This window comes from Heterodontus francisci, chromosome 1 (genome assembly GCF_036365525.1).
Source record: "Heterodontus francisci isolate sHetFra1 chromosome 1, sHetFra1.hap1, whole genome shotgun sequence".
In the NCBI taxonomy this organism is placed as follows: domain Eukaryota; kingdom Metazoa; phylum Chordata; class Chondrichthyes; order Heterodontiformes; family Heterodontidae; genus Heterodontus; species Heterodontus francisci.
In genome coordinates, this window is record NC_090371.1 from 172053970 (window position 1) to 172068591 (window position 14622).

Consider the following 14622-nt stretch of genomic DNA (forward strand, 5'->3'; position numbering starts at 1 on the left):
TCAGAGAAGTAATTCTGTTAGAGAAATTTAAACACTCTCTCCCACTCTCCATAAAGATGCATGTAGAGAAGCAGCGGGCCCTGAGAGCCCAGCAAGTGGCTGTTCTGGCCGATGAGTTTGCTTTAATTTAGAAGTAGGTTTCCCGGGAAGAACCTTTCATAGTCACCCACACAAATCCGAAAAGGACAAGGGTAGGAAGGTGACAGGAACCCAAACAGTCCTGGGAGAGAAAGGAAAACAGGAGACACAGGGGGCCCTCCTCTAGCCAAAAAGGAAGGTTCTGTGAGCAAGAGTGAGACCCGGAGACCTGTGTGCTTCCATTGTAATAAAACAGGGCATTTAAGACCTGACTGCTGGAAACTAAAGGGAAAACCTGTAGGGTTAATCAGAACACACCCGCTCAGTGAAGATGGGGACCTGATGGAAAGCACAGCAGAACAAGCTGTGGCTTTAACTGCAGTAAGAGTGAGACCCAGGAAGCTTACGGCTGCAAATGCAGGAAAATTTAATAGGATTCCTGAAGGTTATCAGGGTTTTGTGTCTGAAGGGAAAGTAACCCCAAACCCCTCGAGTGGGGCAAGCAAGCCAATAGTAATTCTCAGGGACACAGCGGCCACTAGATCCCTTTTACTGGGAAAAGGTCTGACCTTTCCCCCAGAGAGTGCAGTGAACACCAGAATGGTGGTGAATAGTATTGGAGGGCAGTGTGTGTGTCTACCTGTACACCTGGAGTGCGACCTAGTTTTGGGAATGGTGAGCCTAGGGATTGTCCCTAGTTTGCCTGCAGATGGGGTTGACCTGTTCCTAGATAATGATCTGGTGGGGGTGAAGGTGGTAGCACCCTCCAGTAGTGAAAGACCACAGGAGGTCATAGAGACAGGGCAGTGGCAGGAGACGACCCCTGCAGTTTTCCTGAATGCGTAGTGGATCAGGCCATGATCAAACCAGCTCCTCCAGAGGAGACTGCATTGGCACTGCAGGCAGATGACCAGGTCTGTCTGTTTGAGACTTTCTTTGGAAAGTTAGGAGACCCAGGGAATGAATTAAATGAATTTTCTCTCGCTGAGGCTCAGTGAGCCGACCCAGTATTGCAAAAGTTAGCACAGGCTATCCAGTCTGAAAGTGAAGCAGAGGGAGTCCCTGATTGTTACTATTTAAAGAATGAGGTACTGATGAGGAAATGGAGTTCTCCTCACAGACCTGAGAGCACGGAGAGGACAGTAGTTCACTAGTTAGTGGTACCGGAGAGAAATATTAAGAAGGGCCCACAAGACTACAGTGGCTGTACATGTCGGTATACTAAAGACCAAAGCAGGTTCGTCATGTGACTAACTGGTCTGATCACGTCTTGGACTGTATCACCTTAGCAGTCTCTGGAATGCTCCTCTTACACACAATACCTGGTAATCAAAGTCCGTTGTCCTTCCAATCGCCGTCTGTTAATATGCAAATGTATTTTCCAGCCATGGCTGATCTGTTTAACAAGCCCTTTCTTCACTCCAGTAACAGTTTAAAATCAATGTTCACGACAAATTTAATATGCCTCATTCTTGGCAGGTGGGGGCCTACCATGACACGCTGTAAACCTCTTTGGGGAATCATAAGGTCATGAAAGGCACTATATAAAAATTTCAGGTCTTCTTAAAAAAACTATTCCCACAGTTTCTTTCCTAATTCATGAAACAATCTTTATATAGACCAAATATCTGTACACGTAAACAGAATGTATACCAACTGTATCAAAATTAGAACAGCAAAAGATCACATTACCTTTAACATGAACATGGTAGCCATTAAAACCATGAACCTTTTGCTGACTTCAACCCAAACAAAATCTTTTCTCAAGTTCACACCAAACCTCCAGTGAACTTTAATCACAGTCTTCAAAGCTTATTTGATGTTATTGAAATTTAGTTAGTAACTTAATCCCTGCAGTAAACACCCTGTTTCAATTCAGCAGTGTTTGAACTGGTTCATCACCATTCAACACCTCTCATGAACATAAATCATAATGTTAACAGGTAGAGCTCCAAGTCGGCCTGATTGACGACCAATTCTAGCCGTCACCACCAATAAATATAAACGGCACGCCTAACTCACTACATCTGGCAGCTCTCAGCTGTCTGTCAACTGCTGCTCATTCTGAAAAACCAAATTTTAAACAAAAAAGTCTTGACTTGTAAGCTCCAAGGCTAAATACAAGGTAAATGCTACGAATGAATTAGACAATACTCCATGCACTGGAATTCATTTATTCAGGTGATAGTCGTAGCTCTAGCACTGAGAGTATTTACACATCAGCAACTGCCAATGAAAATCTATTGGAAACTAAACATCCAGATGTAAAAGGTTCAAATGTACTTGTAATTTATGACATCAAGAAAACTCAGTCCAGTTTAGTCCTTCATTGAAATCTTGAGACAGTGTTACTGCATAGGACCACATGGTCTACTCCTGCTTTTTTTTTGATTAGAGATACAGCACTGAAACTGCTATTCCTTGTGTACTTGCGTTTAGATGCACTGACTGCCCAGTGTTGGTTATCGTTTAGATGCAATTACCCCCAGTATCGGCGATAATTTAGGTGCAGTGACCCAGTGTTGGTGATCATTTAGGTGCAGTGACCCCCAGTGTTGGTGATAATTTAGGTGCAGTGACCCAGTGTTGGTGATCATTTAGGTGCAGTGACCCAGTGCTGGTGATAATTTAGGTGCAGTGACCCAGTGTTGGTGATAATTTAGGTGCAGTGACCCCCAGTACCGGCGATAATTTAGGTGCAGTGACCCAGTGTTGGTGATCATTTAGGTGCAGTGACCCAGTGTTGGTGATAATTTAGGTGCAGTGACCCCCAGTGTTGGTGATAATTTAGGTGCAGTGACCCAGTGTTGGTGATAATTTAGGTGCAGTGACCCAGTGCTGGTGATAATTTAGGTGCAGTGACCCCCAGTGTTGGTGATAATTTAGGTGCAGTGACCCAGTGTTGGTGATCATTTAGGTGCAGTGACCCAGTGCTGGTGATAATTTAGGTGCAGTGACCCAGTGTTGGTGATAATTTAGGTGCAGTGACCCCCAGTACCGGCGATAATTTAGGTGCAGTGACCCAGTGTTGGTGATCATTTAGGTGCAGTGACCCAGTGTTGGTGATAATTTAGGTGCAGTGACCCCCAGTGTTGGTGATAATTTAGGTGCAGTGACCCAGTGTTGGTGATAATTTAGGTGCAGTGACCCAGTGCTGGTGATAATTTAGGTGCAGTGACCCCCAGTGCTGGTGATAATTTAGGTGCAGTGACCCAGTGTTGGTGATCGTTTAGATGCAGTGACCCCCAGTGTTGGTGATAATTTAGATGCAGTGACCCCCAGTGTTGGTGATAATTTAGATGCAGTGACCCCCAGTGTTGGTGATAATTTAGGTGCAGTGACCCCCAGTGTTGGTGATAATTTAGATACAGTGACCCAGTGTTGGTGATCGTTTAGATGCAGTGACCCAGTGCTGGTGATAATTTAGGTGCAGTGATCCCCAGTGTTGGTGATAATTTAGGTGCAGTGATCCCCAGTGTTGGTGATAATTTAGATGCAGTGACCCCCCAGTGTTGGTGATAATTTAGGTGCAGTGACCCCCAGTGTTGGTGATAATTTAGATACAGTGACCCAGTGTTGGTGATCGTTTAGATGCAGTGACCCCCAGTGTTGGTTATAGTTTAGATGCAGTGACCCCCAGTGTTGGTTATAGTTTAGATGCAGTGTGCTCATACATGGAACATAGAAAGGGATCATGCATGTACAGCAAGCAATTAGGAAGGCAAATTGCCTGCCAGCTTTTATTGCAAGGGGATTGGAGTACATGAATAAAGCAGTCTTGTGACAATTGTGCAGGGCTTTGGTGAGACCACACCAGGAACACTGGGCTGACTTTAGAGTGGCTGTCTGGAGTGGGAATGGAGGTGTGGGGGGCCAAAGAATAGCATTGGACGCATCCACCTGGAAATCAATGTCGTGACATTGGTTCCGGATTCAGTCAGTGGTAGGAAAATACCAAGCAGCATCATTTGAATAGATGAACAATTGTAATACATTTGCATATAATAGAAAGTGATTCGATGGGGGGGCTTGGAATTAAGTGAACGACTGGCATCCCTCATGTGCCTTTGGATCCCCATCCGGTGAAAGATGGCAACACCGAGATGAGGCCTCAGTGCCATGATGGGAAGGCGCTGGATATAGGAAGAGGGAAAAGTGGAGGCCATCATCAGCCTGCTGTGCTGTGCGCTCTGCACGGATGGACTTAGTCTCAGGTGGTCGGCCTGGGTGCCCATATGGCTGGGTGAGAGGGTTGGCTATCTGCAGGGGTGGGAATTGATGGCCATCAGTGCATAAGCCCAGAGGAGTAGCAAAGGCAAAGATGCCAAGGCAACTTCGCCACTCCAAGACCAGCACTCTGGAGGCCATCTGATCACTTGGCATGTGTCTCATACACATGTCTTTGTGGACCTCCATGATGTGATGCAGTGCCTCTGATGGAGGGAGGGCCAGGAGGAAGAGACAGTCTCATACCTACCTGCTTCCAGCCACCATGATGGCGCCTCAGAGCAAAAGCAATAAACTCACCTAAAAGCCTTTCTATTTGGGTTCCGTGCCTAGTGCCCAGCTTAACCGTACACTCTCATTGTAGGAGATGATAGTTGTTTTAGTGGCAGCCCCTCGTCCCCTGCTGTGGTTTTCTATCTGCTCTCAGGGGAGTTAACAGGGGTGAGCTGTGAAAGAAGGTGGCCTGTGGCTGAGAGGCAGCCATGCATGTGGCAGGATGTGGTGTTGATTAACTCCTTCACCAGCGCCTTTGTAGTCACTTTCTCCCCATATCATGCAGCCTCCCGCATAGCCAAATGCAATCCCAAAGAGGAGTGAAGTATGGAGCACTCACCTTAGTAGACCGAACAAGGTCGTTGACCCACTTCCTGCATTGGACTCGTGTTCAGGGCGTGACCCCACAGCTGCTTGACCTCCTCTGTGATCTCCATCCAGGCTTGCTTGGTCAGGCAGGAGGACCTCTTCTTGCCATTGCTGGGCAACAAGACCTCCATACTTTCCCTTGTAGCCTGGAGGAGAGTCTCAAGGGAGGCATCACTAAACTATGGGGCCACCCAGTGTCTTGCCTCTGCCATACCGTGGCACTCTTCTCAGAGGGTTAGGGGTTCCAGGAGTCACTCCAATACCGGTTTTAGCAGTAAACAGAAAATGACTCAAAGGCAGCAATGCAAGCAGAGTTGGCAGGGCTATATGGCACCAGCATCTGCTCCAAAGTCATCTGACACCTTAAACCACACCCCCATTGCATGACTGGCCAGGGCCCAAACCTCCACTATTATAATTGGCAACTGCTGCATGATCACGGTGGACCAGCTGCACACGTAACAAGTGGTGACAGTACCCACTTCCTGGTCCTCTGCCAGAAGCTGTGATAGGAACACTAAATCCAGCCCACTGTGTGCAGTTTTGGTCTCCATCGCTAAGGAATGACATACTTGCTTTGGAGGCAGTACAGCGATGGTTTGTGAGATTGATCCCTGAAATGAGAGGATTGTCCTATGACGAGGGGCCAAGTAAGTTGCATCAATATTTTGGAGTTTAGAAGAATGAGAGATGATCTCTTTGAAATATACAAGATTCTGAAGGGGCCTAACAGGTTAGATACCCAGAGGTTGGTTTTCCCTGAGTGGGGAATCTAGAGCACGGGGGCACAGGTTCAGGATAAGGGGCCAATCATTTAGAGTGAGACGAGGAGAAATTTCTTCACTCAAAGGGTTGTAAATCTTTGGAATTCTCTGACAGAGGGCTGTGGATGCTCCATCATTGAGATTTTGATCGACAGATTTTTGGGGCTGAATTTTAACAGCTCGTCGCCGTTTTCCACCCCCTCCCCACCCACCCACACACCCCGGCTCTGTGGAGGGGCTGGTAAAATCCAGCCCTTGGTGTCTCAGGGGATCAAAGGTTATGAGAGTGAGTGGGAAAGTGGAGTTGAAGCCCAAGATCAGCCATGATCATATTGAATGGTAGAGCAGGCTCGTCAGGTCATGTGGTCTACTCCTGTTCCTATTAATGTTCTTATATTCTGAATACAGTCCCAAACACAACCTATATAAAACAGGCTACCTCCCCAATTTTGCATTCATTATGTTGAATTTGTGGCTATTGCAACTGAGATTTATGATGCTCAGCACATATCAAGTGTTTTACAACATAACAATCGCTTGAGTCAACTGACAGAAACAGCTTTTGCAGAGGCAATGTACTTTAACCTATCACTGGCTTCTCTGATGGTATTGGGGGTGTGGGCAACAGGAAATGTCAGGAAAATAAATTACACCTGACAAAGAACCACTGCTTTCAACTCTACAGAGGTCTGGCCATTATGTTCAGGAGTGCAGAGAACTGTGGGCCTGCACACTAGGGTTGCCAAACTTCCAGGATTGCCATGGAGTCTCCAGGAATTAAAGGCGAATCTCCAGGAACCCTGGAGAAAATCATTAAAAAAAAATGAACTAGTTACAAAAATATTAGACATGGGACAAAGGCTGTTTGACCAAGTCTAGACTCATCCAATCAGATAATGAAAGCAGTGTGCCATGGCAGGCTGGTTACGTCAGGCGACCAATGAAGTGTGGGGTCAGTGCAGCTGGAAGCAGGTCACCTGATTAAACATTCAGGAATATTCCCAACTAGGACTGGCAACTCCAATGCAGACAGTGGCACTTTTGCATGTTCTAGCCTGCAGCATACCTTCCCAAGCTTTTCTTAGGCCAGTTTGAAGTCACTCTCCCCTGCAGTTTACAATACAGCTGCACTGCTTTTCCCAATAATTCATGTCACTGGAGTGGCCATTAGGAAAAGCTTTCTTGCTCTAAAGTGCCCAAGCCAGCCTGAAAATTCATAGCCTGGGCCCCAGGTTCTCGCTGGACAAGGGCTGAAGGTATTTATTTATACCTCCAAATTACCGGCAAAATTGAAAAATAGTTTTTGAGCAGGTTGCCTGTCAGTATGATTGTCCCAGGAGTAGCATGTGCTGCTGGTGTGGAGTCTGAAGGATAAGGGGATTGAGAACTTTTCTATCACTTAATGCATTATCTTGAGAGAAAACACAAAAGAAAAAAACAGATGTTACGCAACAACTTTTTAAAAAATTTATTTATTTTTTTTTAAACAGAAAAGCCTCTGACATCTTTTCTAGTCAAAGGGAAGAATCTGTAGCTGAACAGTTCTGTCATGTAAGATGGATGATGTAGATAGTAAACAAAACAGCTTCTTTGGGAAGTAATCATCCAGATTGAGGTTTTACACAAAGAAAAACAAAATTAACCACCACAAATCTGCAGTAAATTGTTCCATTGTACTAGACAGCTATTTTTTTTTTTTAACAGAAGCCCGAGTGTACATTTCTTACGGAAACAGGCTAAAATACAAAGTTCATTTGCATAATTTGGTTCTTTCAGAAGTTTACCTACATATTACAGAGCAAGATATTTTGCCATTTTTCAGAATATCTTCTGATTAACAAGAATGTCCTGTTAAGCTTGCATTATCACAATAAGCAGGCACAGCCAATGCATTTCATGGCAGAGGTTTATCGTTTAATGCAGAATCCAAATCAATTGCTACTGATTCGCAATATTTTGCATTCTCTAATGAGTGCAGTTCCAAATTAGGCATGTGTTTTCTCATCAAAACAGTTATGTCCAAAAAATTAAACTTCACAAATAAATGTTTGCATCAATGATACTTAAAACACTCTAGAATTAACCTGGCCATGAACAAATTCAATTTTGTTGTTTCTTATTCATTATGGATGTTAAATAAAAATCTGATCAGCCAAACTTAAATTTATGAAATACATTTTGAGATATATAAAAAGCAATTTAATAACCCACACCATTTAATCATATTTCAGAAAATGTGGTAGTGGGCAGAGAAAGAAAAAAACTGTTTCTAATTTGTTCCAACCAGAAACTGAAATACAAGTATCCAGACTGTATGAGCTTTTGACTAAACACAAGATTACCTTCCACATGATACTTCAGCGATGTAAAAATTTAAATACTTTCCAAAAATGTATAAAGGGGCAGCTCAAATCATTCTGAAATAAGTGGCTGAGTTATTGGGAAGTAACACCTTGGTAGGACAAACAGCGTTATACTGTACACATTCCTCTTTTTAGTTAAACAAGAATAAAAACCCATAGTTCTTTGAGTGTTGCAAATACTGTCATTCGAAAATAGAAACAAGTGCAAGAGTACTGAAGGTGTCCTGCAGCATAGTGTGAAGACATTAGTGTATATAACAACAGTACCAAACTAGCACTTGACTGGGTTATCCGCTTAAATGGAAATTTGACATTTCTCTAAAGGGAAAGCTTCAAGAACACAGAAAGGGGCAAGAGTCAAAGTCAATATTGAAATAAAGGTCCTACATTGTTTGGCATTTGACACATTTAATAAATAAAAGTATTTGATAAGTTTGGTCAATAAAGGCACAATAAATACACACAAAATACACATAAAAATCCTTCATTGTTTTGATTCATTTCATCTCATCAGTTTCTCCAAAAACAATCGTGCATCAAATATAAATTCAAATAGAGACCAGTTTGGACCCACTATTCCTTCTGGTAACAGAAACTTCCCTATTTTTACTGTTTTACTCAATTTTTTACTTCATAGATTTTACATTTAAAAGAACACAATGCAACATTAGAAAGGTGATCATTCAAAACCTCTATGGGAAGAATGGGGTGGGGTGGGGGACAAGGGGATTTAAAAATGAAAACTAGGTGGCATCAACATTCTTCACTTCAGTGCAATACCTGGTGGGGGGTAAAGGATTTTCAAAAATATATATATATATATAGTATATATATTTTCTGACCAATTTACTGCTCTCAAGGTGTTGACTCATGGCTGGAGTATAGTTCCATGAGTACTAGTTGTCCTCTGGATCCTTGTCCAAGGGGCCACTATTCACATGTGAGTCTTGGTACTGGGAGAGAACAGCTTTTGATTTTGGAGGCATCACGGCAGAATCGGCTCCTTTCCACACTTGATGTCCACTCATTCAGGTCTCTTGTGGGGCTGCTGGAGCAAGAATAGGGACACTGCCAATTTTCCTCTTCACAGCTCAGGGGCCCCTACTGCTGCACTTGCTTTGATCACATCTGAGATCTTTCTGGGATCTGGTTCATTATGCAGTGGTTAAGTAAAGACATTGCAGAAGCCTTTAAAACACTGGTTTTAAGGCAAAAAGAAGCAGCTTATTCAAAAATGAAAATCTTCTACACACACACAAAGCAAAGGTGGGGAAAAAACTGGGAAGTTAAAATTATACATAAACGTTAAACAAGACCAACTTTTTAGATTATACAATGAACACCAGCCTGATTTGTTTCTGTTGCTATTTGGTTTGCAAGATTCAAGACTAGAAATGTTTACTTTTTCTAAAATAGCATAGAGAGATTATAGCATTCATCACATATTACTTCAGTCTCAAGTATTAAGTACTTAACTAAATAAGTTTGTGCCTCTGCTAAAATAGGTGAGGGGGCAAATTCAGATGAATATGTTCGGCATTGATGCAACTGCAAATTTCACGGCCTTTACCTTTAGTGCCAGAAATAGGATATACTTCAGCATGCACCTCCACTATTGCCGGTCAATGTGGATTGGAATCTTTATACCAAATTTTATCTAATTGGAAATGTATTCAAAATGTAGTTTCCCACATGACGAATTATCTGGCTCAGCAGAGTTGGTAGGGAAGTGGAGAAAAGGGAGGATTGTGGGGTGAATGGGGGGAAAATAAAAAGATGGCAAGCAACTGCGACTGAGTCCCCACAGGAAGGAATTAGGGAGAAATGTTGACTCAGCTATGGAATGGTTTGTGTATGTTATGGATGTGGAATAGAAGATAGAAAGAGGCTGTGAAGGTGCTCAAGACATTTAATTTTTCACAAATGTAAAATAAAGAGACTTGCAGTACCGTGACATCTAGATTTTTAGTAGTGGATATTTCAGAGTGTGAAGGCTGCAAATTTTATCAGGACCTGTAGATCAACATAAAGCAACATCCTTTATGCGGAGGAAGCTGTGATAAATCAATTATGATCCTACTGTTACAAAGTCATCATTCTTACTATTTTACAAACTACATTGTTTGTGATGAAATACTTGCTTTTAAAAAAAAATTGAAGCTCACAATGCAGTTCACTATTCAGAAACAAGCAGCAAAATAAAATGTAACAAAAGAAAAACATTGAGGAGAAAGGGAAAAAAATTGGAAGAAAAAAAAATCAGGTTCCCATGTGATGTAGAATTGAGACATGCAAAATCTGCAGGTCCCAGACTTGAGCCAGGATCTGTGCTGAGTCAGCTGGAGTTGCAATGGAAAAGGACAGCAGTACATTTTTTCTCTTCCACTTTGTCTAGGATTACAAAGCAAAGAACATGTACACATATGCTGTCATTTTCAGGATTTCTGCCAGCCAGAATGTAGGTGACTTCTGCAAGTAGTACTTAAGTGGGTATAGAGGGAGGATAAAATCTGGCTTGACTCTGATGTCTCCCAAATACACTGCCAACATCCAACGTCCAAGCTCATACATGAAGATCATCAGCTAAAGTTGCCTGTGCCCATGGAACTACAGCTTAGCTAGTCATCTTCCTCAAAAAACATAATGGGAGATAGAAAAATGGATTCTAACCCAACAGTAAAATATGGGTTAGTACATATTTGGGATTCTACCAGCGCCAGTGATGGATTTAGCTCATCATATCAGATTGTGACCAAAACAATTACTTTGTGTTAAACAGCTGTGGACTGCCCTCTGCTCATGTGCCAATTGGTAGTTACTCTACTTTTGATGCTGTAGGTGCCATTCTTCAAACTAAATTATACTCCTTCGACCATAGGTTAGACAAACCAAAGCTAAATAACACCTGCCAAGAAACATTCTTAAAAAGGCGAGGCTGTTAAATATTTGAAAGTGCAATAAAGTCCTACAGAGCAACACAACTTGAGCAGCACAAGTCATTTTAGTGCAGTTGCTTTCATATGAAGTTCAGTCTCTAATGAAAGAGCTCAAGTTTGTAAGTTGTTTTGGAATTTATTTCTGATATTGTATAGATCTAGAAATAGAACAACAAGTTGAATGTTAACAGAATAAGGAAGCGTTAGATGGCATTCGTTTTAGCTTCAGGGCACCCAAAAGCATACTAAAATGTAAGCTCCTTTCGGACATGCAACTCACTGGCAAAGCACATTAGTGTATAGATTCACTGCACTAAGGAGTGAAAAAGAATGATGATTTTCATATCTATGATTAGCTACTCAGTGGATTCCCAATATTGGCTAAACAATCGAATGTTAAATCACAGCAAAGGGAGAAGGGTATTCAAGGAGTGATCACCCTCGCTGTCTTTATACAACTTGCAGTAGCCAGTTACACAGAAAAAATAAGCTGCCTGAACTTGGAGCGAGGTGAGGGAAAGAAACAAAACAAAATCTTTACAATGGTACTATTGCTTCCTCCTCTCCTCTAGAAGGGCTGACAGGCCTTTGGGACCTCACTCAAGCTGCCATTCTAAATGTGTGAGCTTAGACACCAAGTGTCAGCAGGCTGTTCAATTATGGAAAGAATCACAGCTAGGCCTGACTGTTCTCACCAGACTTGACTGTAGGGAGCGACTGGATAGAGATCAGGAGTGGAGGCCAACTGTAGCCCTGGCTGAGATTAGCTAACTGAGCACAGATTGGAATTCAAACATGCAATCACCTCATCTGTATGACTTAATGCTGCACTAGATGGTGCCTTTACCCAACAGGACATCACAAGGAGAGTCAAAAGGTCATATTCAATTTCTAATCATGAAATTATTAAAGTTCTTTCTGAATGCCCAAGTGTCAGCTGGGCTAAGTCATGATCTTACATGTGGATATATTTATTGCAAGAAGTGATTAATATCCTTTTTCTCAAAATTTTCCTCCCTTCCCCAAGCCCCAACAAGTTAGTTGCCCTCTAGCACCTCATAGGAATCTTCACAATGAATATTAGCAGACTATTCAACTGTGGAAGGCTGGGGAGCGGTGGTAAGGGCATCAGTGGGCCAGATCCTATCCTCATTGAACATCCATATGTGCAGTTCAAGCAGGGTTGATGGACAGTGATCAGCAGCAGGAATGAGCAATTTGCCCTTTCCTACCCCAGAGGCATCAAAGCCAACAGCAGCATCCCTATTGCTAACTCAGCAGAGATTAGCTAACAGAGAACGGGAGAACATAATCTAACTTCAGACCTTCCAGCTCTGTATGACTCAGCTACTGACTGGATAAACAGATTGAGCCAGTGAGGGCATTAACCAACTTGACTCTTTCTGTGCACTGATTATAGCTTGGAAACTGACCACATATTTCTTTTAAGTGCTAATGAAAATCTTTTAGGAAGGTGAAAGGAATGGAAAAGAAATGAGTAGGGCTTTTCATATTTCCTTCATTTGAGATATCCTCTCATCTGTTCTTGGAAACTACTCATTGGAAGGGATAAGAGAGAGAAGCAAAATAATTTGCAAGTCAAAGTGCATTATGCTAAATTTCCTGATGGTGATAATAATTTTAACAGTCTTGGAACATTGCCAGCATGTGGCCACAATACCCAACCTGCCAACATGCCATCAAGAATGAGTAGCCTTTTCCCATTCATCCCAATGATCAGCCAGTGCTGGGTTTGCGATTTCATTTGGGTTTTACTGTGTTTATAATACATAGACTCTTGAGCATTTCTGTAGCAATTTCAATCAGCAAAATATATATGTGCAAGTACAATTTCAAATAAAATTATAATGAATTCCAGTAATAGTGAGCAGCAGGAGCTGCTGTATGCTGGGATTTATTAACTATACAGGGCTTTTCCAGGCAGCTGGAACAACTTCATTCACAGCATTATCAAGACTAGAGATGAGCAAAAATGGCTTGGGATTTTCCCCATGATCCTTTTAATCTATATATATATATAGCATTTTTCTGAAAATTCCTGCTTACCAAAGTAGGCTTTAACTAAAATCTTTGAAAGTTGCAACATTTTTGGAAGATCTTTTTTCTCCCCCCGCAGCAAGAAACCCACTTTCCCCTAGATATAAAAAATAAAATGATAGGTAGAAAATCACCACAAAAAGGGTAATTTCACATCCAAACAGTTTGCTCACCTTTACTCAGGACAAGTCTGGTGTACAGGGAACAGAAAAAGGTGAAATAATGATCCATGTCAATTCTCATTGCTCATAAGGACAACTGTATGAAACCAAATTGTATTCATGTTATGTGAATTTGACCACAATTCAACACATCATTCATATTTTCCTTACTCCATACCCTAGAAGCAGCAACTTATCTATGACTAGAAACAACTACTTACATACAAAGTAGAATGTCTAAGGCACGCTGAACATCAATAGAAGATGGTTCTGAGAGGAGCTATACGTGGCTTTGATCTGAACTATGCAAAGAGTAGGCAATGCCGGTCAACCTCCTCTTTTCCCCCTCCTCCCCCCACCAAAAGAGAAACAGCATTTTGTTCTGCTAAACATCCTTGCAAGCAATACTTGGGTCCAGCGAGACAAAAAAGATGTGGTTTCTAATAAATAGGAAAGAAATGGCAGTCAATATGGATGTCACTGGGGAAAAAAGAAACAAAATTAAAGCCCTTTTCAACAGCTCCTAGTGTATGAACAAAATTAACAGTCGGACACTTTAAACATTTACATACCCTTCTCCCAGGTGTTGTGTTAAAAGGCTTTCCAGGAAATCATTGCAACAATGTTCCGGTGACTGAATACAACATTCTTTAGCTGCTAAATGTTTTTCTAAATTCATGCAGTTAATGCACAATATGCACACTACTGCCAAGTTAAGAGAAGGCAACAGCTACTGCTGTTTACAGACCGGGGGATCATTTCCAGCCCTTTATCCTTCAAGGTTACTTCAACAAAGAAATGTCAAAGACCATGCATTCATCATTATGAATTCCAGAGGGGTCAAGAGAAAAAAATTGCACTTTTGCTCACGAAGTGAAGGTTCAGCCGGTTCATTTTTGTGGTAATTCAGTGCCGACCTACATTATTAAAGTTTCTGCTGCACAGAGACATCTTTATATTTATTTTTCCTCATTTTAAAAAACACTGAACAGCCATGGATTTGGTGCTGAAGGACAAACAGAGTGATGTCAAAATGATTTTCAGCATCTTGTTAAAGCAGTTTAGTGTCCAGTCGCAACCAGTGTAAACCTTGTCTGGTGTAGTGTACAAGTTCAGTCATGCTGCTGGTCAAGGATAAAAGGCCAACTGCTGCATCAAGCTCCATGAAGAATTCTAAGAGACAGACAAAAATAAAGTTACAGAAGTGTCCTATTAAACATGTTAACTGGACTAGAATGGGACACCATGAGATTCAACTGCTGCCCCCACCACCCTTTATCTGAAGCAGTTTTATTCAAATGCATTAATATTTTGTTCTCAGTATTTGCTTTTGAGGATGAATTCAAAAATCACATTCATGGAGTTCAATTCAAATAAACCCCACGTAGGGAAA

At 42.0% G+C, this 14622-nt stretch overlaps 1 protein-coding gene across 2 annotated transcripts in view; it reads right to left on the bottom strand.

Moving 5' to 3' along the window:
- Positions 1-7165: 7165 nt before the first annotated feature.
- The window catches only part of LOC137373671 (AF4/FMR2 family member 1-like), a 187243-nt gene continuing 179786 nt past the window's right edge, over positions 7166-14622 (bottom strand). For both annotated transcript variants that reach the window (XM_068038805.1, XM_068038796.1), the window contains exon 21: positions 7166-14402. In XM_068038805.1, the coding sequence (XP_067894906.1) occupies positions 14281-14402 (122 nt within the window). In that variant the 3' untranslated portion in view covers positions 7166-14280. The remainder of the gene's footprint in view (positions 14403-14622) is intronic.